This window comes from Squalius cephalus (assembly GCF_949319135.1).
Source record: "Squalius cephalus genome assembly, chromosome: 16".
Classification (NCBI taxonomy): domain Eukaryota; kingdom Metazoa; phylum Chordata; class Actinopteri; order Cypriniformes; family Leuciscidae; genus Squalius; species Squalius cephalus.
Genome location: NC_137137.1, coordinates 10203967 through 10231217, shown reverse-complemented (window position 1 = coordinate 10231217; position 27251 = coordinate 10203967). Strand labels below are relative to the sequence as shown.

Genomic DNA, 27251 nt, shown 5'->3' with positions numbered 1-27251 from the left:
AAAAACGTAATTTATAGGCACTTTTTGTGCATGTTGTAGCTCATATTGCTTTAGGAACAAGTGGAAAGTAAACACGACAAACAAACACTGATATACAGTACATTCTGCAGATATTTGATATTTATGTGGCCAAAACCAATTGTCATCCTCTGGGAGGAAACAAAGAAGCTTTTGTACTAAAGGAAGGCCAGTTTGTGGAGGTCCTGGACTCAGCCCATCCTGTGAGGTGGCTTGTTCGTACAAAGCCAACCAAGATCACACCATCCCGTCAGGGCTGGGTATCCCCGGCGTACCTAGAAAAGAAGACAAAGGTGAGTGAATGTGTGTGTGTATATAGTTTAAATAGCAATGCAGTGTAAAAGGTTGTTACATTTATTTTAATAATCTTTCGATTTGTTTTCTCAAAGGAAATATTTTCAGTGGCCCATGAGGCAGAAAAGGGAGAATCCCCTGAGAAAGGCAAAACAATTTTAACAAAGGATGAGCATGGCTTGATTCAAAGGTAAACTGAACTGAATAGAATATACAAAGACAAAGGTCTAGAATGTGGCTGGGGCAATGTCAACCTGAAGTTCATCAAACACCTCTAGAGAGTATTACAATTGTGTGAATTTGAGAATGTGCTGTGCTAGTATTATTTAAATACTAATATAGTAATTTTTAATATTTTGAGCAGTATTGCCTACTATTATAGTATTCATATTACTATTTGTATATTTTCAGTTTTCAGTTTTTAAATTTTCATTTAAGTTTTAGTAATTTTATGTGCTTTTTTCATTTTTCTTAGTTTATTCTATTTATTTTTTAGGTGTAGTAATTTTAGTACTTCAACTTAAAATAGTTTTATTTCAGTTAGTTAAAAAGGAATTTTCGTATATTTTGTTTAACAATAACAACTCTGGAAAGCAAGCACAGATCAATGTCTTTATTGTCTATATTAGCAGGTTTTGTGAAAAGCTAAATTGTCTATCTTGATTTTTTTCTTTTTTCTTTTTTTTTTACTTCTAGTCGGTTGATCAAGGGACTCCTTGATGGCGAGAACAGTTTTGTGCAGGAGATGAACTTCTTTGTGGAGCACTTTTTGCAGAACTTAGAGACGAGCGTTCAGGTTCCTCTCACCATCCTCAGTCAAAAAGAGTACATATTCCGTAATATCAGGGATATTGCAAATTTCCATGAATGGTGAAGAAATCTGTTTTTTTTATATTATATTATATTATATTATATTATATTATATTATATTATATTATATTATATTATATTATATTATATGCATTAACATTGTGGGTTAACTTATTTGTCCCACTGTTCCTCCATCACAGTTGTATTCTCCCCAAGCTGGAGATGTGCTTCTCAGATGATGATGTAGCCCAGTGTTTTGTCAGTTATGCACCAGACTTTGAGATGTATCTCCAGTTCATTACAGGCCTTCCCCAAGCTGAGGCCTGCATCTCAGACAAAAACACACAGCATTTCTTCAAGGCAAGAGGAAATACTGTTTTCAGTCTGGCAGAAAGTGCTCCTTGTTTTAAATGGTGTGAAGTAAATAAACGACAATTCTTCTTCTACTGTGTTCCAGCAATATGCAAACACAGAGTTGGCACATTTGGATACCCAGGTCTTTGATGTTAGCACGTATTTGCAGAAACCCATGGAAAGAATTCAAACATACAAGAATGTACTTAAGGTGTGAGAGCTTTATCATTTCCTTTCATTCACATTATATAATATGATTTATATATATATATATATATATTCTACAACCGTTCAAATGTTTGGAAATAAGTTGGTAATGTTTTAATGTTTGAAGAAGTCTCTTATACTCACCAAGGCTGCATTTATTTGATCAAAAATACAGTAAAAACAATACTGTTTAATATTATTACAATTTAAAATTAGTGTTTTCTATTTTAAATTTTTTTTTAAATATGATTTGTTCCTTTGATGGCAAAGCTGAATTTTCAGCATCATTACTCCAGTCTTCAGTGTCACATGATCCTTCAGAAATCATTCTAATATGCTGATTTGCTGCTCAAGAAAAATGTCTTATTATTATCAATGTTGAAAACAGTGATGGTACGTAAAGAATCCTAAAAGGTGTGTTTTCCACACATATATTGATGAATGCAACATTCAAAAGAGAAGTATTTATATGAAATAGAAATCTTTAGTAACATTATAAATGTTACTGTTAATTTAAAATGTCCTTGCTGAATAAAAGTATCCATTTCTATCCCAAAAAAAAATTCTTACTGACCCCAAACTTTTGAATGGTAGTGTGTGTATAAACACAGCAAAAAAGATCAGCCATAATTATTGCTTTCAATACAGCATGTAATTCTCTTCCATTTTTGTCTTTTTAGGAGCTTATCAGGAACAAAGCAAAGAGCGAACAGAACTGTTGCCTGTTAGAGGATGCCTTTGCCATGATTTCCAGCTTGCCTTGGCGTGCCGAGAACTTGCATCATCTTTCCATGATTGAGAATTACCCGGCACCTCTCAAGGGGCTTGGAGAACCCATTAGACAGGTACTGCCTCATCATATTTGAAACCTTTTTGTTTGCAGGTTGACAAGATGACAAGTGTGAATAAGAATTGGAAGGTATCATTCTGCTAATGATAGTGTTATGTGTGTTTTTTTCCAGGGCCATTTTACAGTATGGGAGGAGATTCCTGAGGTCAAAATCTCTCAGAGAGGACATCACCGCCACGTCTTTCTCTTCAAAGATTGTATTGTATTCTGCAAGCCAAAGAGAGAGCTTGGCACATACACAGAGGCCTACATATTCAAGAATAAAATGAAGGTTTAATCAGCTATACATTTACTAGTACAGCATTTTAGTAGTGAAGAAGTTTTACAGTCTAATCTACATGCTATCCCATTGAAAACATAGCTAAATTTCAAGTTTACCTTGCATTTGAAGACTCATGTAAAGGACACTGCATATGCAATATCTTGTATAGCATGGCAGCGCTAATCACTGCTGTCCATTTCACATCCATTCCAAATACATTTGCTTTCTTCACAGTTGAGTGATATTGATGTAAAGGATACAGTGGAAGGAGATGACAGGTCATTTGGTCTTTGGCACGAGCACCGGGGAATGCTGAGAAAAATTATCCTGCAAGCTCGATCAATCCTCCTCCGCCTCTCTTGGCTCAAAGATCTGAGAGACCTGCAGCAGCGCAGCAAACAGCCCGCTTGGAGTAAGTTAGGACACATGAGAACACACTTATGAATAAATCAGTTTTGACCTCATGAAATGATTGCATTTTTTCCACACCTCTTTGTTGATATTTGCAGGTGCCCCATGCTTTGAGCAACATCTTACTAACTATCCAGCAAAGCTTGGACAAACTGTAAAACTGGTCTGCAAGGTCATTGGCACACCAAAACCAGTGATAAAGTGGTATAAAGGTAAATAATACTATGTACTGTATGTGTGTGTATAAATATGGGCAGTTTACATTTAATTTATAAATGGGTTCTGCTGATGTGCTTTCCTCAGATGGTCATCCTGTGAAGGATGACGAACATCACATTACATCAGAAGGACAGTTGGGTGCTTGTTATCTTGTACTGACTGGCGTCACAGTGGTGGAATCAGGTCAATACATGTGCTATGCAACCAATCCTGCAGGGAACGCAAGCACTCTGGCTAATATCATGATTGATGGTATGTTTTTGAGAAATGGTTATTATCGCCATTGCTTTTCTAGTTTTTGCATGTATTTCCATTCATATGTCTTGCATATGCACTACTGTTCAAAAGTTTGGGATCACCAAAAATTAAATAAAAAGCATGTTGTTTTTGTTTCACAAAGTGCCTCCAAGTTTCACAACAAGACTACAGAACTCCGTGCTTGTAAAGGGACAAGATATGCAGTTCAAGTGCTCCACACAATCTGCTCCTTTACCATCCATAAGGTAAAACTGGTTTCATCCACTCAAATTAATGTAATTGTGTATATGGTTATAAAAGAGCCTACACAATCTATATGTACAGGTGGTTTAAGGATGGCGTTCAACTTGAAAACACCAGGAAACATCAGATTCAATCTGATGTCCAGACAGGAATTCTCAGTCTCACCATAAGGACAGCGGAAGAGGCAGATCTGGGTCAATACCAGTGTGAGGTACCAGAGTCTTTTACTACTTTTCAATGACGTATTCGTATCATATATGAATCCCAATACTCTTTCTTTGTGTTTATGATACAGCTACTGAATGAAGTGGGCAGTGCCAAGTGTAAAGCTGAACTCTGCCCTCCAGCTCCATTAGCTGTGACGGTCAGCACCCAAAAACAATCACAAACCACCCCAGCTTCAGGTAGGACGAAGGAGAAGGTGAACAGCAATTACTATTTAAGGCAGAGAATGCGTGCATTTGCCCACTAAAAACTGGTGGGCACCAGTAGGCTTTGAAGGAGCACATACCACAGTCACCTCCAACTGCACTCGTTCCCACCCATTCCTCATGTTTCGTCACTGAAACTCCAGATCTTCTAAATGTCCATTTCACTCTAACAACTAGCTCTGTAGAATGGAATCATATGTAAAATCATATGTTTAATAATAATGTGCTGTTTCCCATATTCAATAGCTTCTCGGTCTGGAACAATGGGATCACTCAAACTATCAAAAACATCATCGGCCGTCGTCATTGGAAACATCTACTTACATTATAATGTACAATTTTTAGTGTACATATATACTACTATTTAAAAGTTTGAGGTTGGTAAGAATTTTTTTAATGTTTTTGAATTCTCTTAATCTCACCAAGGCTATATTTATTTGATCAAAAATACAGCAAAAATGGTCATATTTTAAAATAGTATTACAATTATTCCAGTCTTCAGTGTCACATGATCCTGCAAAAATCATACTAAAATGCAAATTTGGTGCTCAAGAAATGTTATTATTATCTAATATTCTTATTATTTATTATCATTAATGTTGAAAACGGTTTTACTTTTGTGGAAACACTGTTAATTTTTTCAGGATTCATTGATGAGTATAAAGAACACAATTTATTTAAAATATTAAATTGATCAAGTCAACAGTCAAGACATTTACATTTGTCCTTGCTGAACAAAAGTATTAATTTCTTTTTTATATATATAAATAAAACCATAAAAAACAAGTGTTACTGACCCCAAACTTTGAACAGTATGGTTTGTTTAATTTTAGTTGTCTTTAATTCATTTGAGTTTAAATGAAACTGCATGCTACTTCATATATCATACATTTTTAATGCATTCTTTACTATATCATACCTATGTGGTCATATGTTTTAATTTATGCCACATACTTTAAGTGGTTCATAAGCAGCTTTTGAACACTTGTCTGTCATGTGCATTTCCATATCCTGCTTAACACCACACTTTCCATCCCATTTCCTTTTTAGTCACAGAGCAGGAGACTAAAGATCTGATCAAAATCATCATGTAAGTGTCTTCACAAAGATGCCCCAACATTTTGCATGTATGGTCCTCTCCCTTTCTCCTTTCTCTCTGTCTCTGTTCTTCTCCTTGTCCATTCCTCATATCTGTTTATATACATGTTCTCACGGTTTCCTCGTCAGTGCATGCTCCGCTAACATGCCACGTCCATCTTCAAAGCTGGTTTTGTGCTAAGACTCAAGCCTTGCTGCAGATAGGGCCAAGTGGCCCTTTGCACTTCCTGTGAGGCTATGTGACTGTCTATACATATGATCTGTGACTTAAAACACTGGTTGGGAAAGGCAATGACACTTCTTGCGCTGTTTTTAAACCTGCCATATTCACGGTAAGTGATTTTGTTATTTCACAATTGAGTTTAGAGAAGAACTGCAAACAAATATCCCTCTACATTCCTTGTTTGAAGCTGACTGTTCCACCTCAGATCTTAGTGATTAATTAACTGTTTTTTAAAAAAAAAGATTTTACATTATAGAATTATTTTAGGTTGCATTATTAAGTTGCATTATTAATAAAAGTACCGTTGTATTATTGATAAAAGTACAGTTATGTTTTATTATTTATTTACTTGTATTACTCATTTCTTATTATCAGTTTTAAACAGTTTTTTTTTGTGTATGGAAACCATGGTGCATTTTTTCAGGATTCTTTAATCGAAAGAACAGCATTTATTTGAAATACTGTGGAAATACTTTTTAACATTGTAAATGTCTTAAATGTAACCTTTGATCAATTTAATGCTTCCTTGCTGAATAAAAGTATTAATTTCTTTTAAAAAATCATATTGACCCCAAACCTTTGAATGTTAGTGTATGTAAAATCAAATAGAGTAAGTTTGACTGCCTAATTGTTTTCAAATAGAGCCCCAATCAGAAGGTTGGTCCAGTTCCTTTGTGAAGAACCTGTTTCATATACTCTTTCAGCCTGGATACCCTGAACTGTGAGTCTGCATACACTCTGTGTTATCTGTGGGCTGTAAACATTGCTTAAAGAACCATAGTGTACAGCATGTATGCAGTATACTTAAACTATACATAAAGGCAGTGAAATTCAGGTGAATTGATAATCTCGTTTTAATGTCTTGTGGCAAAATGTGTGCTTCTGAAGACCTGCTGCTGGCATTGAAGATGAACACACTCTTGAAGAACAGGATGATGTAGAGAGGCAAGTCCAGGCAGCACAGTTAGAGGGACCCATGGATCCTGAGGAACACTTTTTCTCAAACACAGAGGAGTTTCTGACAGGTAAAGACTGTATGTGGTTTTTAAACAATTTGTGTGAAACATTATCACCAGAGAAATTTGTCAATCCATCATTTATTTTCATAGAGCCTCCAGCTGTGCAAGTGGCCATTGAAAACCTGGCAGTCCGGCCTGGTCAGGCTGCGACGTTCTCTGCAATTATTACTGGCCAACCCACCCCAGACATTCAATGGTTTAAGGTATTATAAGAACAAAATGGTAACAATGCATACTGATATAATTATTTTGGGATGGAAACACAATAAACCTTAACTTGTATTTACTGCAGTAGAATGCACATATTTGGTTTTCTACAGGATGACAAGGAAATCTCATCCAATGAGTACACAGAAATAGTCCAAAGTGGTGCACGTTGCTCTCTCACTTTGCTGGATACTCAAACGGAGGATTGTGGCACCTACACCTGCATAGCTAGCAACAGTGCAGGACAAGCATCTTGCCACGCTAAACTCTGTGTTGATACAAGTGAGTTGTATTATTTTCTTCCATTTTATCTTTACAAATCCTAAATATGTGTTGCTGTATTTTGAAATGTGGAAGCAGTAGTGGAATGTGGAACTAATAGTGTGTTTAAGTAAATTTAAATGAAATTTAAATTTCCTTTTCAGGTCTAGATGAAATTGAGGAGGAGAAAGAAGTGGAGTTTGGAAAAAGACGGAAACTACATTCTGTATATGAAGTTTATGAAGAAATAGGAAGGTAATATCCTCAATCAAGGTATTAAAAGCCCACTGATTTATAATGAATATCAACTTAGTCTTGATCTGAGGTTCATGTAATCTAACATTAAATTGTTTTTGTTAAATGTAATGGTTAATGTATAATTTGATTTTGTTTTATGACATTCGCTACAGATCTTATTAACATTTATCTGCTTTTTTGTGGATAACCAGGGGCACCTTTGGAGTGGTTAAAAAAGTAACACATAGGGCAAGTGGCGAATGTTTTGCCGCCAAGTTCCTTCCACTCAGAAGCAGCACACGGACCAGAGCGTTCCAGGAGAGAGACCTGCTCTCCCGTCTAGCTCACCGCAGACTCGCATGCCTCCTGGACTTTTTCTCAACAAGACGCACCCTGGTGTTGGTTGTAGAATTGTAGGATTCAAGTTTTCTTACTTTTTTCAAATTAGTCAATAATTAGCATTTTGCTTTTTAGAAATCATTAATTGAATCGAATATGTGGAATATGTAGCATTCTTTTTTCCCTTCCACAGATGTTCTACACAGGGGTTACTAGATCATTTGTTTTTAAAGGGATCGGTTACAGAGAGGGAGGTAATATTGATAATTCATTGAATTTCAGTCACACTTTCACACAGAAATAAAACAAAAGTTATAATGATCATTCATTGTTTTTAGGTCCAGTTATATATTCAGCAAGTTCTGGAGGGCATTGGATACATACACAGTATGAACATTCTACATCTTGATATCAAAGTAAGTTATTATACTTACTTTATAATATTTGTTTTATGTGGCATTCATTTAAATTTGTATATATTACAATAAATTTCACTGATAGGATACTAAAATACCAATTGGTGTCGATGGTAAAGACATCTTCTGACCTGTGGTCATCCTTCTTAAATTCTGTCTAACTTTTACAAAATCTTTTCTCTGCAGACAGACAATATCCTAATGGTGTCCCCTGCTAGAGAAGACATCAAAATCTGTGACTTTGGATTCTGCCAGGAAATTGACAACTCCAGACATCAGTACAGTGTGTTTGGGACACCAGAATTTGTTGCTCCAGAAATTGTCCACCAAGAACCTGTGACAGTAGCCACTGATATCTGGTATCAAATTTTGTGGCTTGTTGCAAATTGTGGTGAACAGAATTTGTCATGTTCAGACATGCAGTTCTGTCTTTTACTTCTTGGTGAATTATATTTTATTTGTTTCAGGTCTCTTGGTGTGGTTACTTACTTATGGTAAGTGCATTGAAGGCATGGAGCCAGCTGATATTTTCCTTTTAGGTTTGCTGAAATTTGATGTGGCTATAAAAGAAAAAAATATATATAAATTGGTAGAAAATAATGTGGTTGTTTTTTTTTTTTTTTTTTTTTTGGGAAGCTTAACATGCCACTGTCCTTTCTTCGGTGAGAACGACCGTGCCACACTGATGAAAGTTGCTGAGGGTTTGCTGTACTGGGACACTCCTGAGATCACAAGCAGAAGTGTGGAGGCACAGGACTTCCTACATAGGGTTCTACAGCCAGACCCAGAGTAAGATCTGTTACATGGGTGTATTTGTTTTTGTGAGCAGCAGTTGATAAAGTTATTTTGTTCCACCTTCACAGAATGAGACCATCTGCATCTGAGTGTTTGAGTCACGAGTGGTTTCAGGTAGGTGGTTTCACATATATCTATACCGTCTGACCATCAGATACCATCAGTGCACAAATAAAATTTAGTGTCAGTTTAAATTATAAATGTAATTATTTTAGGGCTATTATGAAGATGAAGAACCAGAGGACATAAATACTAAAAATCTAAAATCTTTTATTTCAAGAAGAAAATGGCAGGTACGATTTTAAATCATCTCCTCTGCTACTGATTGTCCAGGAAAATATTCTTCTTTCATGTCTTCCTACTCTTTTCCATGCTTCTTTCCTTTTCTTTCAGCGTTCTTTAACATGTCTTGGCTCGGTTCTGACTCTGAGGCCAATCCCAGAGTTATTGGAGGCTCCTCTGCGTGATGTTTCGATTACAGCTGCAAAGGAGTCCCTGGAGCCCAGCAGCACCTCGCTAAGTAGTGGATCCTCTTCAGATTATGATGAGGCTGATGCCTGGGACTTCTTCCAGCAGGCGAGCCAGGAGGATGAAGATGATTTGGAAGAAGAGGATGAATATGACCCCTACGCTCATGTGTCAAAGACGCCCACAATTTTAAAACGGGATGAGGAAGATGTGCTTATTGGTAAGGACAGAGTTCACAGTGGCCCGCTGGTGATTCCCATGAACACACCATCACCAGAGCCGATAAGCTTGGAGCAAAGGGACAGAAGCCCCTCTTTTCAACTCTCTGAGGGAGATGAAGTATTGGCTGGTGAGCCTCCCATACCACGTCATAGCCTCATCAAGAGCACTTTTTACTGCAGCTCCGAGCAGCTCTCACCCATATCTGCTCGTCACATGACACTTCGGGATAAAATCCAAGCTAAAAAGCAAGAGCGTGGCCGTAAACCCCTCCGTGCCAGCCTCTCTGGCAGGTTGAACGAGCCCCTAATAGAGTATGTAGAAGATTCCCCAGACTTAGAAGCTAATCGTAACCAAAGAAGAGCATCAATGCATTCGTCTATCCTCAAGTCCAGCTCGTTTGATAGTGGAGTGAGTGCTGCCCATCCAAACATACACACCCAGAGAAGAAGCAGATCATTAGATGTGTGCATGCAACGCTCTCAGGCTTCAATCGTGCAGGGAGAAGACAAGCATGATGACGAAGTTAGCCAGAAACTTGACGCCACTGACGAAGAGGAAGCAAAAACTGAAGAAGTCCAAGTGAGAAGGAAACTCTTCCGTCGCTCTGCGTTTTTGTCGAAAAAGAGCCCCGTTGTTATGAGGAAGGTGAGAGCGCAGGTCAATGAGCTTGAAGAAGGACATCAGCCAGTCTTGAAAAGTTCAAGTGAGGATGACATCCAATTGCAGATCATGGAAACAGAAGCAGCACATTTAGGTGATGAGGAGAGCGTGGATGGCTCACAGCTATCATCGCTAGCGTGCTCGCTTGACCACGGTTCAGAGGCATCTAGCAGGGTAGGCTCATATGAAGAACTCTCTCACAAACACCACCACGGTGAGATCTTGATCGCTGGATCCTCTGGAAAAACATCTCCATGCTCTCTTCTACAGGACTCTGAGGATGATGACATGGAGAGCATTCTGAGATCTCTTCGGCAAGACATCCCGCAAGCCCCGCCAAGACGGCGCACCAACAGTTCAAGCTCTGGATTGAATGAGATGCGCCATAAGAGCGACATTCCTCTGAGAAGAAGCTCCTTGGCAGTTCCTGTCCAGGCTGCAGTTGCAGGCCAAGAAAGCAAAGAGGTGCTTCAAAGATATGCCTCAGCCCCAGCTCTACAAGACAAGCCCCCGAGTGGGAAATCTTCCAAGCCTGGATTCATGAAGATCTTCCGCAAGCACTCGTGGGCTAGCCATTCTTCTCCTCAGCTAGAGGGCTTGGAAAAGAAACAAGCAGAAGGAGCATCCTCACAGCCCAAGACCCCTCTTCTAGCCCTGAGGAAGAAGATGCGAGCTTCAGCATCTAGCATTACGAAACTGTTCACCCGACAGGGCAGCAAGGATGACGTAGAGAAGAAGAAAGGTGGTAGGCTACTTTTAATGCTTTAACAGACTTATAATATCGAATAGTAGATACTTCACTGTTCAGTTGTCAAAAAATCATTTGATTGTGTATAATAATTACATCTCAAACTCTTTCTAGCAGGACCAATTGTGAAGAACCCTTCGCCTGTCATGCCAGAGAAAATGACTCTCCCTGCCCCAGTTCCTGCTGCCACTTCATCGGAAAGTCATCAGAAGAAGTCCAAATTGTTCTCACTGAAAGTGCCGATATTTAAGAAAACCAAAGGTAATGTTTGTTGGGCTGATTTGGTCATCTGCATTTAATAATTTGTTGTGTATCATTAATTCCAACATACACAATGTAAAAAAAAAAAAAAAAAACGACTAAACTTTTCCATATAAATATATCGCAGTAGATGCACTACTATTTAAAAGTTTGTTGTTTGGGGTAAAGTTTTTGAAAGAAGTTTATTATGCTCTCCAATGCTGTGTTTGTGTAATTTATTTGACTACAGCGATTACTCCAGTGTTCAGTGTCACATGATCCCTCAGAAATCATTCTATGCTTTCTTTCATAAGTAAAAAATACTGATTCCAAAAGTTTGAATGGAAGTGTATTTTATAAAGTTGTTTAAAGTTCATAAAATCGTTTTTTTAATGTTCTACCAGAAAGTCCAGTCAAACCATCCAGGCCAGATGTCATTCAGCTAGCAGTGGGTGGAGCTCTTGTGTTCTGGAAACCTGTGACGTCCAAAGACCTTGTCAAATATTGTATTCAGTATAGTGTAAATGGTAAGAATACATTTTAAAGACTCTGTAAAAGAGATTAAAATCAAACTCATCTTGCATTATGAACATTTGTATTGTGTTTCAGCATGTTTGTTTTTTCATGAATCCTCTTAAAGTATTTATTCTACTTTATATTAGGTGGGGAGTGGAGAACTTTGTCAGAGAATGTCACAGACAGCTGTTTCACTGCTAATGCCCTTCCTAGAGGACCGGGATATATATTCAGAGTGTCATATAACACCAAGACAGGGTTGGCACCTTTTAGTGACCCTTCACCGCCTGCTTTTATGGCCACGCCTTATGAAGGTACAACATTCTGAAAATAATTCTTATTTTTATCCAAAGTGACTTACAATTTATTACCACACACCCTAATTGAGATCTCTATAAACATCCTGTTTCTGGGTCACTTTGGATTGAAGAAATTAAAATCAAGGTGGCATAATATTTTTATTTTATTTTTGCAGAGTCTCACAATCCTCTCATTCAGATGGAATCTATTGGGTCAAAGGTCACTGTACCTGGAGGTCTTGGCACTGAGAAGTCTTATAAATTCCTGTCTGAAATCAACAGGTACTGTACTTGACTGCATATTTATATATGCATTTAAACATTTGCAGCTTCTTGATGATCTCAACCTTTTTGGCTTCAAGGCCCACCCATTGTCCATAACAATATTTGAAGGCCCCCCTAAACTCACAATTTCTACCCAATAAATTATTTTGGAGCTTGACTTAACTAGAAGGATGTATATTAATTTTAAAAATAACCAAATAATAAAAATTTAATAAGGCAAAACAAGCATGAAAATGAGCTAAAACAACAAACAAATTCTTAAGCAATTTTAAGTCATCTTGAAGCCCCCTTGGAAGTTTGTTGAGGCCCCCTAGTGGACCCCGACCCCCTGGTTGAGAACCACTAGATCACACTGACCCACCAAACACTTCCAAAGTTGTAGTTGGGTTTAGTTAGATCAGTGTGTTTTAACCCTGTTGGTTTTTGATGGGACAGTGTGAATAAGCCTTAATAGTATTTAAACTCTGCAAAACAAATTTGAATTGCTTACAGAACATTGATTTCCATTATTTACAATGTTTTTTTGTTGCAAATTTACATTAACTAAATTTATTAAGACATAATTATTGATGCCAAAGAGACAGTGACAACAAGTAAGTAAATAAACACAATCAATCTTGTTTCATTTGCCAGAGGCCGTTTCAGTGTGGTAACGCAGTGTGAGGACAGTCGCAGCTCTCAGATGTTGGCAGCTAAGATGACCCACTACAGACCAGAGCAGAGGCAATTGGTTTTGAGGGAATATCAACTGCTTCGCCGGCTGAGTCACCCTCGGATCGTCCAGTTGCAGTCGGCCATCCTCACCCCCACCTGCCTGGTGCTTATAGAGGAGCTGTGCTCAGGACGAGAGCTTCTTTATAACCTTGCAGAAAGGTGAGGGGAATAATACTATTTCAAGTGTTCTGGTCAATTATATCATCACATTTAAAGATACTAGTGAAAATCAATATCTTTAACAGTCGGTGTTAAAAAAAAATGACCTTACCATTTACTCTTGATGGTATACAGGAATCTATATTCAGAAACGCATGTGACAGACCTACTAGAGCAGATTCTGAGCGCTGTGGATTACCTGCACAGCCGACGCATTGTACACCTGGACCTAAAGTCAGACAACATGCTTGTGACAGGCCGAAATGTAGTGAAGATTGTTGATTTGGGCTCCGCTCAGCCCTTCACTCCAGGACAGGTGCTGAACATCGAACACATCAAAGAAATGACAGATAATAAAGGTAAATCTATTTCTAGAAATTTTCACGTCACTTGATTCAATCATTATACACTACCATTTAAAGGTTCGGGGTCGGGAAGATTTTTAAATGTTTTTGAAAGAAGTTTCTTCTCTCACCAAGGCTGCATTTATTTGATCACTTATACAGTAAAAACAGTAATATTGTCAAATATTATTACAGTTCCAAACAACTGTTTTCTATTCTAATATATTTTAAAATGTAATTTACTCCTGTGATGGCAAAGCTGAATTTTCAGCATCATTACTCCAGTCTTCAGTGTCACATGACCCTTACTAAATCATTCTAATATGCTGATTTGCTGCACAAGAAACATTTCTTATTATTATCATCATTGTTGAAAACAGTTGTACTTGCTTAATATTTTTGATAGAAAAGGTGATACCTTTTTGTGATACATACAGTACTGTGCAAAAGTCTTAGGCATGTTAATATCCCCCACCCCCCGCCCCCCCCAAAAAATGGTTTTAAGTCAATTATTTATATCTTTTGCTGTAGTGTGTCAGTAGGAAATATCAGTTTACATTTCCAAACATTCTTTTTGCCATTAACTGTAATAATCCAGTGAGATTTGTGTATGCACAAGGAGTCTGACAGCAGCCGGTATGATCTGATCTCACCATCATCGAGTCCGTCTGTGATTACATGAAGAAACAGAAAAAACTGAGACAGACTAAATCCAGAAGAACTGTGGGAACGTCTCCGAGATGCTTGAAGAAACCTTGAGGGGGGGTTGTCCCAGAGGGGGGGGGGGGGGGACGGGGGGGGGGGATATAAACATGCCTAAGACTTTTGCACAGTACTGTACATTCAGGATTCTCTGATGAATAGAACGTTCAAAAGAACAGCATTTATTTGAAATGGATATTTTAGCATGATAAAAGTCTTTACTCTTACTTTTGATCAATTTAATGCATCCTTGCTGAATAAAAGTACAAATTTTATTTTCTTTCTTTGAAAAAATCTTACTACCCTCAAACTTTAAAGTGGTAATGTATCTGTGTCATACATTTTCTCAGCTTCTTGGCATCTTTAAAGAAAAAGTGTCAAGTATCTTAGCAAAAACAAACCAATTTAGTTTATGAAAAAATATTTTCTGTTCTGTTTGTTAGTTTATATTGTCCTTCCTAAAGCTCCTGAAATCTTAGATGGACAAGGAGTTGGACCCGAAACTGATATCTGGGCTGTTGGTGTTTTGGCTTTCATAATGTAAGTACTTTCATTCAGTAAAACTGGAACCGTATAAGGAATAGTGACATGGCCATTAGGGCATCCTTATTGTTCAGCAATTGTCAACTGATTTCCTCAATGTTCTTTACTTTCCCCTTGTAGGTTGAGTGCAGACAGTCCCTTTCATGCTGATTTAAATTGGGAGAGGGATCGAAACATCAAAAAAGGAAAGGTCCAGTTCAGTCGTTGTTACCCAGGTCTCTCAGAGGGAGCCATCAACTTCATGAAGAACACCATGAGCAACAAAGCCTGGTAAAATTCATAGACTGCTTATTTTTTATGTCCAAATAGCAGACAATGAGATTTCATGTCATATTTATTTATTACTTTCCATCAATATACCTAAGAAAAACAATTGTTAAATATATCCTGCTTCTAAACTTCAGGCAAATTATGATTTTAATGTCAAATTAAATATGCAAATTGCACTAGAATCAGTTAGTATGTGGACGTACTGTAAGCAGTTTTTGATGTGGCTCCATGTTTCATCAGGGCAAGACCAACAGCTGCAGAGTGCCTCCAAAACCCCTGGATACAAGGAGACCGTCCTCCCTCCAAACACAGCGACTCTGTGGTCTGTTTCTCAACAGACAAGCTGCAGGCCTATCTCAGGGAAAGAGAGCTCAAGCGAGACCACGTCCGCACAAAAATTCAACTGCCCCTCTCGTAATGCAAGGGACAGAACATATTTGGAGGCTGAAAGTGATGTGTGAAACTGTGAATTGCTTTTAGTTTTTTTTTGGTTTTTTAAGCATAGATTTATTTTTTGTGCTGCTCTCCCACAAGGGGAAAGATTATGATGAAAAGTTTTAGCAGTAATGATAATCAATTATATTTCTTTAGATACAATTTTCAACTGGTGTAATCCAGCTATCTGCATGACAGTTGTTCGATTGTTGCTTTGTAATCATTCAAACAGTGACACATTACTTAAAACACTATTTTAAAATAGTGTAAATATTTGCATATTATGGCTTTTTGTATGCAAGCTGCCCATTGATGTTTACCTTGAATTTCTGAAAATATCTATCTATCTATCTATCTATCTATCTATCTATCTATCTATCTATCTATCTATCTATCTATCTATCTATCTATCTATCTATCTATCTATCTATCTATCTATCTATCTATCTATCTATCTATCTATCTATCTATCTATCTATCTGACTATCTGACTATCTATCTGACTATCTATCTATCTATCTATCTATCTATCTATCTATCTATCTATCTATCTGACTATCTATCTGACTATCTGACTATCTATCTATCTATCTATCTATCTATCTATCTATCTATCTATCTATCTATCTATCTATCTATCTATCTATCTATCTGACTATCTGACTATCTATCTGACTATCTATCTATCTATCTATCTATCTATCTATCTATCTATCTATCTATCTATCTATCTATCTATCTATCTATCTATCTATCTATCTGACTATCTATCTGACTATCTATCTATCTGACTATCTATCTATCTATCTATCTATCTATCTATCTATCTATCTATCTATCTATCTATCTATCTATCTATCTGACTATCTGACTATCTATCTATCTGACTATCTATCTATCTGACTATCTGTATATCAATGAATGAAATATGTAGAACTAGTTATCACTGTTATTACAGTATATTATTTTCTTTGTTTTTTTGATGTTAATAAAATTATATGCCACCACTATCAGGGATAACTTTCTTGTATGATGTATTATGTGGTTAAATGCTGTATTTTATTAATCACTTAAGATATTTTCTCTCATTTCTATGCAAATTTTACTTTATGTATGTGGATTTTATTGGTAAATGTTGATTTTGTAAGAGTGGTAAAGACAATAGGGATTGCTGTTGCCTCTTTGCAGTGTCTAGAATGGTTTCACATAATTCTATTATATTCCCAAAAATGCCATGCTCCTAAAATAAATATTTTGTCAAACGTGTTATTTTGTAGTTTGGATTTATCCATTGGCGATTTATATACCATAGGTAAGACATTTAATGAACAGTAGATGCACTACATCCTTTTGTCCGATAGGTGGCGATCATTTACACAACTGTGTCGTGAAGCACAGAGGAGCCCACCGTCGAAGAGGAGATCTGCATCGCATCCGCCGCTAGATGCAGCATTTCAGCTAACACTGTCACGCAAATAAAGACCACATACATATTTTAGAAATACAGGGTGCCTTTATTTTTCTCAGGTAAGATTAAACGTTACTTCTATTACCCTTATTGTTCGTAAATACTGTTCTGGAAGTACTATATGAGCTCAATGCGGTTCCCGCCTGTAGGCTCATTGATTCCGAGATTCGAGTCAGCGCTCAGGCTCAGTTTTTAAGCTATAATTTATTTCTTTATCTACCAGCTCACACAGACCCAGCAAAAAAGTTCGAACATTTAACCCTGATGTGTTGTCTGTGTTTGATGTTGTTATTATGATCGTTGTCAGATGTACTGCTCATTCAGTTGTCATAACAAAGACTATGCTTATTTGTCTGCTTTCAAAAGCAAACCAACCATTTCATTCTATAAGTATTTTATACATATCTTTGCTAATCATTCTGTCTAAACTATTAGTCCTTCACCATGACTACCGGTGCTGACGTGAGGGATATTCTGGAGCTGACAGGAGGAGACAATGATCCAGGACCCATCAGCAAGAAGGACTTCATCAACTCAGACAAGGTAGCAAACTATTGAATTCAGATAGATGGATGTTACTGTGACAGATGTCTTGGCTATGTATTGAGACAATTCTCATTCTGTTTATCTTTGTAGAAAAAAGCCAAGAAAGTAACAGAGACATTAACCTTCAAGAGACCAGAAGGAATGCACAGAGAAGTTTATGCCTTGCTGTATTCAGACAAAAAGTAAGATTGCTGTCTCGGCTCAACCTTTTCACCTCACTGTTTTATTGCCCATATTATGAGATTTTATTTGCATTGCCCTTTAAAAAGTGATTCCCATGAGAAGCGGCAGATTCTGTTGCTGTTTGAATGTATCATTTATTGTTTGATCTTGTTGCTAACATGTTATATATTATATCAATTGTACAGCAAAAGGGATTGTATGAGTTTATAGTTGTCATAATTTTTAGCTATTGAAAATTGCAAATTAAAAATCGAATACATTTATTTTTGAGAAGTAGCAGCTTATCAATGTTGAAAACTGGTTTGGTTATGCTTCTTAATATTTTGTGCAAACTGTGACACATTTTTTTCAGGGTTCTTTGACGAATAGAATGTTCAAAGAACAGCATTAAATTAGAAATCTTGGTTACACTTTATGTTTAGGTGTCTAACTACTATGTACTTGCATCAAAAATACCTACAATGTTCTTATTGTGTTCATGTTGTATTGCTAAACACTTGAGGTGGGATATGGGTACGGTTAGAGACATGGTGGTATGACTAGGTGTAAGGCTGGGATAAGGGAAGGGTAAACAATGTAATTATAGATGTAATTACAGAAATTAATATATAAAAATATATAAGTACAATGTAAAAACTTGCATGTGCACAATAAGTGCATTGAATCAGTTGATTAATTTAAATGTTATTGCATATTAGTTAAAGACACCTTATATAAAGTGGGACCAAAATCTTGTTAATTTTGATCAGTTTAATGCATCCTTGCCGAAAAAAATAAACTTACTGACTCCAAGATTTTGAACAGTAGTATAGTAGTATATATATATTAGGGCTGTCAAACAATTAATCGCGATTAATCGCATCCAAAATAAAAGTTTGTGTTTACATAATTTATGTCTGTGTACGGAGTATAATTATTTTCTATATATAAATACACACACATGCATATATATATTTAAGAAAATGTGTTATTTATATATAAAATATTTATATATAATATAAATTATATATAATATAAATATATATACACAGTATATACATGCAAATATTTCTTAAATATATACATGCATGTGTGTGTATTTATATATAGAAAATAATTATACACCGTACACACACATGTATTATGTAAAAACAAACTTTTATTTTGGATGCGATTAATCGCGATTAATTGTTTGACAGCCCTAATATATATATATATATATATATATATATATATATATATATATATATCTTGAGTTGCACGTAAAAATATGTTACTAAAAATTAAATATGTTTTGTTTTGTTGTGGTAGTGAAAATTTTGGCTAGGGCAAGTAAAAATCTGAACTACTGTTCCGACTAGGCCGTCATAAAAATCCTTATAGTTGAGCCCTGTATGCTGCCAATGGTTGCTGATATTGTTACATTGAAACATGACAACATCTAAACATATCATTAACGTTTTCTTTTTTTCAGTCGGGATGCCCCTCCCCTGTTACCGAGTGATACTACGCAAGGCTACCGGACCGTGAAAGCGAAACTGGGCTGTAAGAAGGTGCGGCCCTGGAAGTGGATGCCCTTTTCTAATCCAGCCAGAAAAGATGGAGCCATCTTCCATCACTGGAGACGTGCAGCAGAGGAGGGAAAGGACTACCCATTTGCTCGCTTCAACAAGGTTGGAAAGAGAAGATTGTTAAAATGACATTAGTAGAGGAAAGAGAGAAGAGATTGTGTTATATTCTTGTTTTGAAAAAGAAATTGCTCTCCTTGCATGTTATTGAAAATCGTATTCCTGTTCATAGACTGTGCAGGTGCCTGTGTACTCTGAGCAGGAGTATCAGATGTATCTTCATGACGACGGATGGACGAAAGCTGAAACTGATCACCTGTTTGACTTGTGTAAACGTTTCGACCTGAGGTTTATTGTTATCCACGATCGCTATGATCACCAACAGTACAGAGTAAATTCCTCTTCATGATTCTGCTTTTAACTGAACATAAAATAGTCATTTTACCACGTTACATTTAGCTTCCTTCTAATCACATTTCTTCACTGATTTCAATGTAATTGTAGAAGCGCTCTGTGGAGGATCTTAAAGAGCGTTATTACAGCATTTGCGGCAAACTAACAAAGGTTCGGGCTGGAACGGGAACTGAGCCCAAGATCTACATCTTTGATGCTGGTCATGAGAGACGCAGGAAAGAGCAGCTCGAGAGACTTTTCAACCGCACTCCAGAACAGGTGAGACTGCTCAACTTTTTTTACAATCTGCATTAGGGCTGCACGATATTGGAAAAAAATTACATTGCGATATTTTTTTTGGCAACGATATATATCGCGATATTGCGAGCCATCAATCCAGGCTAAAGTCAATAATTACCATTCCATGTTATTAATAATTTCACTATAAGCAAGCTTCATTACAAGTAACAAAAGGCCACTTAATATTTTATTCCAGAAACATATTTCTCTCAGAATTCGGTGAACGTTCTACACAGGACCTAACGTTCTTGGACCCGAAAAATTGTTTTCTGTGCTGATTCAGTGACGCGTTCATGTAAACGGCACCTAGAACCAGCAAAAGTAATGATTAATAATATGTAAAATATTACAATGAGACATTTTAATTGTTTATTAATAAACAAGTGTTTTCTGTTGACAATACTGACTCGCGATCTTCGCAGCAGTGATCGGGAGAAATGCACTTTTCATACAGATTTTTTTTTAATGGTTCTGTTTAAAAGTAGAGATTTCTGTACATAATAGTTATATTTCTATTTTTTTTTACTATTATTATTATTATTATTTTTAGGTGTGTGAGGCGAGTAGGCTACCTTTTATGCTTAGTTTCGGTTCATGGATGATAGCTTAATCTCCAGTTCAGGCGCTGGCTGCTATAATTAATTTTTATTTATTAGGCTAAATCCAGGAAATTGTATAATGAAATACTGATTAAAATTAAGATACAATTAATACAAAACGAAATTCGTTTTAAAGAAAGGCTTTGTGATTTCTGTTTGAGGTCTCTGTGAAAGTTTTAAAGCAGTCTTTTAGTGCGGCTTTCATAACGGTCGCGTCCGTAATGTCACGTAACATTGTTTTTTCCTCATAAATGCGAACACGAAAAATAAACGACTTTTTTAAAAAAAGACAACCATCCACAACTTTATAATACTTCAGCAAAGTAGCCTACCTCTTTTTGGTCAACATCCTCCTTTTTGTAGACGAAATAGGCTAGTAGTAGTCCTAAATAGCTGATTTTGAACTTTTTGCGGCGGATCCTCTTCGTCGCGCATTTTTAGGATTGCCAGTGAATGTTGGCTGTGAGCGGTGAGCGCGGCACAGCGAACCAATCACTGTGCAGGCACGCGGAACAGCAAAAAGCCATACAACAAACTCGTGTTTACTGTGTGCTACCCTGGTGCTACCGTTCTCTTACACTATGGTACTAACGTTACCCTTCACATCGCATGTTCCGGCGATGTGACTATCGCTCATTCGCACATCGCGATGTCGATGTTAAAACAGAATATCGTTCAGCCCTAATCTGCATAACAATTATTACAACAGTGATATATTAGTATCAGTTTTAAAGAGGACCTATTAAGCTTTTTTACATGTTCAACTATCTTATTTAGTATGTAATATTACTGATATAGAGAATGCAGACCTTTACCATGCTCAAACAGCAACCGTTTCTGAACTGCCTGAAATGCCTTTTGTAGTTTTGAGTTTTCTTCCAAGAATGTGCACGCCACAATATTCCTCATTTAAATCATTTTCACTCAATGCGAAATAGAGGAGTTGGAGCCTGGTTGAGTTGCGTTAGTACTGTGTTGAAACTCGCAGTAATGGAAAGGGTTTGACATTTTCAAAACACGCTCAAAGCAGTTGACCAATCACAACACACTGGTCCAGCCGACCTATCAAAGCACATATCTAAGCACTTCATAGAGACTGATCGTTATTGACAGACTGGGAAGAGAAGTGCTGCAACAATGTAAAATATGTGAAAAATGTTTTTTGAACATTCAAACATTATGAAAAATCAAGAAGATACTGTAAAAGTGTATGAAATGGTCTCTTTAACTCTTTCCCCGCCAGTGTTAAAAAAAAATTCTGTCAATGGCTGGGAAGTGGAACCGCTGTTTTATAAATGATGGAAGATTCCATCAATGGCGGGAAAAGAGTTAAGCACAAGCTTTATCTCATTTAGAATATGTATTTCATGAATATGTATTTCCTTCCTTTAGGTGGCTGAAGAGGAATACCTGATCCAGGAGTTGAGGAAGATTGAGACACGCAAGAAGGAGCGTGAGAAGAAGGCCCAGGACCTCCAGAAGCTCATTACAGCCGCTGACACGACCACAGAGATGCGCAGAGCTGAACGCAAAGCCACCAAGAAGAAGCTGCCTCAGAAACGAGAGATGGAAAAACCTGTAATTTTCTCTTTATATACCATTCACACTGTCTGAATTCAAAGTTAACCTGCCAGTGATAATAATAGATGTTTGATGGGAGGGGGGTATTTTCAATAGAAAAGAAAGTGCAACGTTAGGATGATCGCTGTGATTTTTTGTGTGTGTGTGCATTTTTTAAACAGTTTTCATTTTTTTTTTTTTTTTTTACATCTGTAAATTTTAAAACTTGCTATCACGTTCTCCTCTAATGCCATCTCATCTGTCCAATGGCAGGCTGTTCCAGAAACCGCAGGCATCAAATTCCCAGACTTCAAATCTGCTGGTGTTTCACTACGGAGCCAGAGAGTAAGATCAACTTGCACGCTTCGACAAAACTGACCCCTGATCCGTTTCTTAATGTACGATCTATGCAGAATATTATGATACATCCCTCCTCTCCACAGGAGCCTGTGGCGTTTAACTTCTCTCTCATTAGCCAGGAGTTGATTGATTCACACAGTCATAGGTAGAGTAATCTACCCACAGGAAGGCATTCCTCTTAAAGAGTAATGAAGGGAGGTCGCTCTATATAAAACCCATTAAGGATGGTACTGGGGTAGTATATGACTCAGATGTGGCTGGTCATCTGTTAGTCAGACTCGGGTGCATAAACATGTTTTGATCTGCCCTCTCTGAAGTGCATTTCAGGGGTATTATGAATGAAAGATGACCCCATTTTTATTCCATTGCCCCCACTTTTTTCTACCATGTAGCCATCTGAGATTAAAGGTGTTAACGTTCCATCTAGAGTTCCAAAGACCTCATGGATTCAGACATGAGTACACAAGCACAACTTAAGTTTACTTGAAGTTTATTTGTAGCTGTAGTATATTTTGTTAACTAATGAATTTGTGTGTCTAGATGAAGCTGCCCAGCTCAGTTGGACAGAAGAAAATAAAAGCAATTGAACAGATCCTGACAGAGCAAGGAGTGGGTAAGTAACGTTAAGTTGCATTACTTCTGAGCTCCTACCTACCATATCATTTCTATAGTTGAAAAAAACGGTACTGATTCTGATTCATAAGCTATTGATTCAGTTCTGATTTTAATTCTATTCTAATTCATTTTGGCAAATTTCAGTTGTAGTGTCAATTTTACTTGCATATTAATTACATTTTCTTGCAATTGTATTTCTTGTAAATAAATATTATTATAACCATGTATAAAGGTATTTTAAATGATAAACTACCATTAAATAGGATAGAAATTTGAGACTTAAAGAGATTTTTAGATTAATTTATTAATTAATGAATAATGTGCATTGTATGAACAGATTAGTTGTTTGTGAGACAGATTACACTGGTTGTGCTGTATGTTTTTGATTCACTAAAAATAACTGCTTTGAAAGAGTCATTTGATTCAGACTACATTCCTCATGCTGTATCTTATTCTGGGTTCGTACAGTCATGAAAAACCTGCAAAAGTCACGGAACTCTAAAAAAACAATTTCCAACCTTGGACATGTTTAGGAAAAAATGAATAAACCTAGAAAGTTTTGGAAAATGGGTTTCTCGAATATCTGTATAATTGAATTTGTTTAATTGATAATGCTGGTTAAATTACAATATTTGGCATTCGGGCATTCAATCACGTGATGATATGTTCTCTGCGTGGAGTAATGGCTGGCACAGCTTGTACTTATTTTTAAAACAAATAGCAAGCAAACAAATTAAAATAGTCATTAATAGTCATTCATTTTAGTTAAAGGCAACTACCAATTTAAGCCCCAGGAGGGGTAGTAAAGACATCATTAAAGTAATCCATGTGACTCCAGTGGCCTCAATCTACTTTTTTTGCTCAAAAACACCCCATAATTTACCACTTTATTTACAAAATATTAATCTCCAACATGTGTTTTTATTTTTATTTTGGGTGAACTAATCCTTTAAGATGTGCTCAAGTAAATTTGTACATGGATTTTTAATCTTATTTTACATGTATACTTAGACTTAAATGGAACTTTAGGTTGTAAATATTGCGTCAAAATTCATGGAAATTTATTGATAAAAATGTGTACAAACCCTGACCTATTCTTGTCCATTATTTCACAGAACAATACCTTTACCTCATAATAATCAATTTGAACTTAGGTGAAATACGACTTATTTTGCCATGGTGCTAGCATAGAGTAAACGATTGATCTTGAGAATTTAAAAATCAATATTGGGATTGTTAAAATGAACCGTAATAATTACAGTTCAGTTTAGAAAGTCTTATAACATATCTCTTCTCGTTCCACTGCAGACCTCAACCCTATGCCCACAGAGGAGATAGTGCACATGTTTAATGAACTCCGCAGCGACCTGGTCCTGGTTTACGAGTTGAAGCAGGCCTACAGTAACTGTGAGTACGAACAGCAGATGCTGCGGCACCGCTATGACGCACTTCTAAAAGCAGGGGGCGCAGTCACACCACAGAGCGAGAGCGGTGGAGCCCTTGACAGTCAATCCTGGCTTGGCGCTGATGACATCAAAACTGAAGCCAAAGAGCAGATTATTGATGTGGTTGGAGCTCCACTCACTCCAAATTCGGTGAGTTTCAGAGTTTTTTTTTTTTTTTTTAAATGCCTAACTAAATTGCCATGACTTAATTAATGGTTGGCTTGGTAATTTATGAAAGGCCTACTTTAGTAAAAGACCACCACAAGACTAGGCCATGACGAGACAACACAGAAAAACTATTATGAACAAATAATCTATCATGAATTCTTATTATAATCCTGATAACTGGAAATTTATAGTGTAACTGGTAACACTATAAATTTCCAATATTATGATGCTTATCAGATCGTTAGTTAATGCGCATTCAGATATTTAGAAATATCATGAAGCCTTAATTTTTTTCATGTATTTTCACATAAATACTAGCTTTGATTGTACGTCAACTGCTGAGCTATTGATTTAAAAAAAAAAATTTTTTAAATTGACAAGCATCTTTCAATGAATCTTTCATAAAATTCCACTGTTGACAGCATAATTATTTGAATATGGTTTTCTTCATGTTCCTCTTTGTACAGCGCAAACGCAGAGAATCTGCTTCGAGTTCCTCATCTATCAAGAAGGTGAAGAAACCGTGACATAAATGACTCTGTTAACTCGATTGGACATTTTTGGAAGAGGAGAGAGAGGTGTCTGGAGCTCTCTTAAGTGATTGCCTGTTTTGGTTGGGGTCAGAGGCTGAGTTTGTGGTTGTAGGTCATCCGTTATCTGCTCTTTTGATGACCGCTCTCTTTGTTAATATATTCAGCACAATGACTACACTCCCTGTCCGCCACCCCTCAATCCCACCTGCTTCCCTCCTCTCTTCGTTCTCCAGACCAAACCTGTACCATGACACAGACCACCCTTGACAACCTATTCCATTACACCACCTCTTCTGTCCAACCAGGCAGCCCAAACCCAGATGAACTGTAAATTGGCAGAGAGAGCTAATCGGCACATAACAAGACAGAAGCAAGTAGAGGGAGAAAAAAAGAATGTCTGCTTGTCTGTCTGAAATGAACGTATGCTGGACAGATGGTATGAGCCTGGATCCTGATGGGGAATTTATTGAACATTATTGTGTTTGTTTTTGGCTGCGTCTTGAAACAGCAGGCTCTAGAAAAATGTTTCAATTTTTCGAGGTGTCGCTGTCTATCTGCTATCTTTACGTCTGACATTCTGATGTGCTGTTTTTCACCTGCAATCCTGTGTTTTCTCAGAAGAGTTGTAGACAGTCTCATCCATCTCAAATAGATGCTCTTGTACATTGAGCTTATTACTTGTAAAATGTCCTTGTGTTTAATAAATGTTTTTCCCAAGTGTTTCCTTTTAATTTGTTAAAGTGTAATGAAAGGAGACAAAAGGAAATGTTGGTATTTCACCACTGATTAACATCTAGGAGTTAGAAAATCTTGTGACCATGATTCGGTGTAATATAGTCAATATTTAGGTTAGGGACTGGTTTAGAATTTTAAAAACACGTAAACCAAGGTAAAATTTTCAGCATCATTTGACTACGACAATGAAGCTGACAGGATTAACTAAACACATCCGTGCGCTGAGTTGTTCCGTGAGATTCGGGTATTTTGCTCCGCATTTGTGAGGCACTCGGTGCGTTTTAAATTAGCTGTCAAGCGCGCGCATCAATAACGTGAACAGCGCGAGCTCTGCCGCTCGTCATCGCCACTTCATGAATTCGCCGCGATAAAGACATCTCCAGTAAATTCATTACAGTATTGAACATGACAGGAAACATTTATAATTTACATGTCAACTCTGCATAACCCGTGATAAATTTATGCCAGGCAGTAGCCTAGGCCTAAAGAGCTGTAGTGAGCCTCTCAACTGAGGCAGTAACATCGAAAGACCTTCTGACTGAAAGGTTTCCTTTTCTTTGGAACAGATCTCTGTGAACACTATTATTTATTAATATTAAGAATAGTGTAATTTATTTTAGAAGTTAACTTGTTTATCTCTATTTTATTCAAATATATTGTTTGTAAAAGGCTGTTAACGTTTCTGTTTCTGTTGTTCATCAGCAGGAACATTTTTTTTTTCTAAAAGTGATTCCAACCATATCGTTCCTCTGTGCCGTTATCGTTATAGCTGTGGTGTGGACTTCCCTATTCTGTTATTAAAGTTTTATAGTTATAGTTTAAGCAATATCACACAAAGTAGAAAGGCTGTTACTCCGTATTAGCAATATGATTTTTTTATACGCAAGAAGTTATGGAGTAAAAAGTTTAACAAAATTAAGCCAGTTATATTTTTTTTAGTCTCTGTCAATGTAAATAGTTTATTAAGAAGCCTAGGCTTCACCAGGCGTTGGAGGTTACCAAGCTACGCATAGATTAGCGGAGTAGCTGGATTTGGTAATGTTTTTTTTTTGTTTGTTTTAATTATTTTATAAGCTCACTAAACATTTTAAATATGAGGTAAGTGGTAGTGTCCACTGGAAAGGAATTAATCCCTTTATCTTTCTGGCCTGACTGTAGATAAAGCAGCTTCAATGGTGAGGAAAGCTAGCAGCTGTGATCTGTTGAGAGGAGAGAAAGTGAAAAACAGTGGTAAAATTGATT

At 36.8% G+C, this 27251-nt stretch overlaps 2 protein-coding genes across 2 annotated transcripts in view; both read left to right on the top strand.

Moving 5' to 3' along the window:
- obscna (obscurin, cytoskeletal calmodulin and titin-interacting RhoGEF a) overlaps positions 1-16823 on the top strand; it is a 45887-nt gene extending 29064 nt beyond the window's left edge. The window contains exons 46-81 of the mRNA XM_079898189.1: positions 111-311; positions 408-502; positions 1009-1182; positions 1323-1482; positions 1580-1687; positions 2364-2528; positions 2646-2804; positions 3030-3207; positions 3305-3418; positions 3510-3677; positions 3826-3928; positions 4008-4137; positions 4222-4330; positions 6321-6399; positions 6567-6703; positions 6788-6900; positions 7018-7186; positions 7330-7420; positions 7615-7815; positions 7935-7995; positions 8080-8157; positions 8344-8516; positions 8625-8651; positions 8794-8946; positions 9021-9066; positions 9168-9245; positions 9346-11047; positions 11165-11311; positions 11695-11817; positions 11953-12120; positions 12282-12387; positions 13024-13263; positions 13399-13622; positions 14774-14849; positions 14973-15122; positions 15363-16823. Coding sequence (XP_079754315.1) covers positions 111-311; positions 408-502; positions 1009-1182; positions 1323-1482; positions 1580-1687; positions 2364-2528; positions 2646-2804; positions 3030-3207; positions 3305-3418; positions 3510-3677; positions 3826-3928; positions 4008-4137; positions 4222-4330; positions 6321-6399; positions 6567-6703; positions 6788-6900; positions 7018-7186; positions 7330-7420; positions 7615-7815; positions 7935-7995; positions 8080-8157; positions 8344-8516; positions 8625-8651; positions 8794-8946; positions 9021-9066; positions 9168-9245; positions 9346-11047; positions 11165-11311; positions 11695-11817; positions 11953-12120; positions 12282-12387; positions 13024-13263; positions 13399-13622; positions 14774-14849; positions 14973-15122; positions 15363-15540 — 6384 coding nt within the window. The 3' untranslated portion in view covers positions 15541-16823. The remainder of the gene's footprint in view (positions 1-110; positions 312-407; positions 503-1008; positions 1183-1322; positions 1483-1579; positions 1688-2363; positions 2529-2645; positions 2805-3029; positions 3208-3304; positions 3419-3509; positions 3678-3825; positions 3929-4007; positions 4138-4221; positions 4331-6320; positions 6400-6566; positions 6704-6787; positions 6901-7017; positions 7187-7329; positions 7421-7614; positions 7816-7934; positions 7996-8079; positions 8158-8343; positions 8517-8624; positions 8652-8793; positions 8947-9020; positions 9067-9167; positions 9246-9345; positions 11048-11164; positions 11312-11694; positions 11818-11952; positions 12121-12281; positions 12388-13023; positions 13264-13398; positions 13623-14773; positions 14850-14972; positions 15123-15362) is intronic.
- A 128-nt stretch (positions 16824-16951) lies between these two features.
- Positions 16952-26001, top strand: dmap1 (DNA methyltransferase 1 associated protein 1). The gene is made up of 11 exons (XM_079896878.1): positions 16952-17084; positions 17461-17568; positions 17662-17753; positions 19208-19406; positions 19534-19692; positions 19806-19973; positions 21986-22171; positions 22427-22498; positions 23054-23126; positions 24437-24723; positions 25209-26001. Exons 2-11 carry the CDS (start codon positions 17470-17472, stop codon positions 25266-25268), a joined length of 1395 nt encoding a protein of 464 aa, XP_079753004.1. The 5' UTR covers positions 16952-17084; positions 17461-17469; the 3' UTR covers positions 25269-26001.
- The last annotated feature ends 1250 nt before the right edge of the window (positions 26002-27251 follow it).

What these genes read in the sequence shown, in the direction of transcription:
- dmap1 (XM_079896878.1), top strand. Translation starts at nt 17,470, where the DNA reads ATGACTACCGGTGCTGACGTGAGGGATATTCTGGAGCTGACAGGAGGA. An exon ending in ATGATCACCAACAGTACAGA is followed by an intron (nt 19,693 to 19,805) that starts GTAAATTCCTCT and finishes ATGTAATTGTAG; the next exon opens with AAGCGCTCTGTGGAGGATCT. An exon ending in AACGAGAGATGGAAAAACCT is followed by an intron (nt 22,172 to 22,426) that starts GTAATTTTCTCT and finishes GTCCAATGGCAG; the next exon opens with GCTGTTCCAGAAACCGCAGG.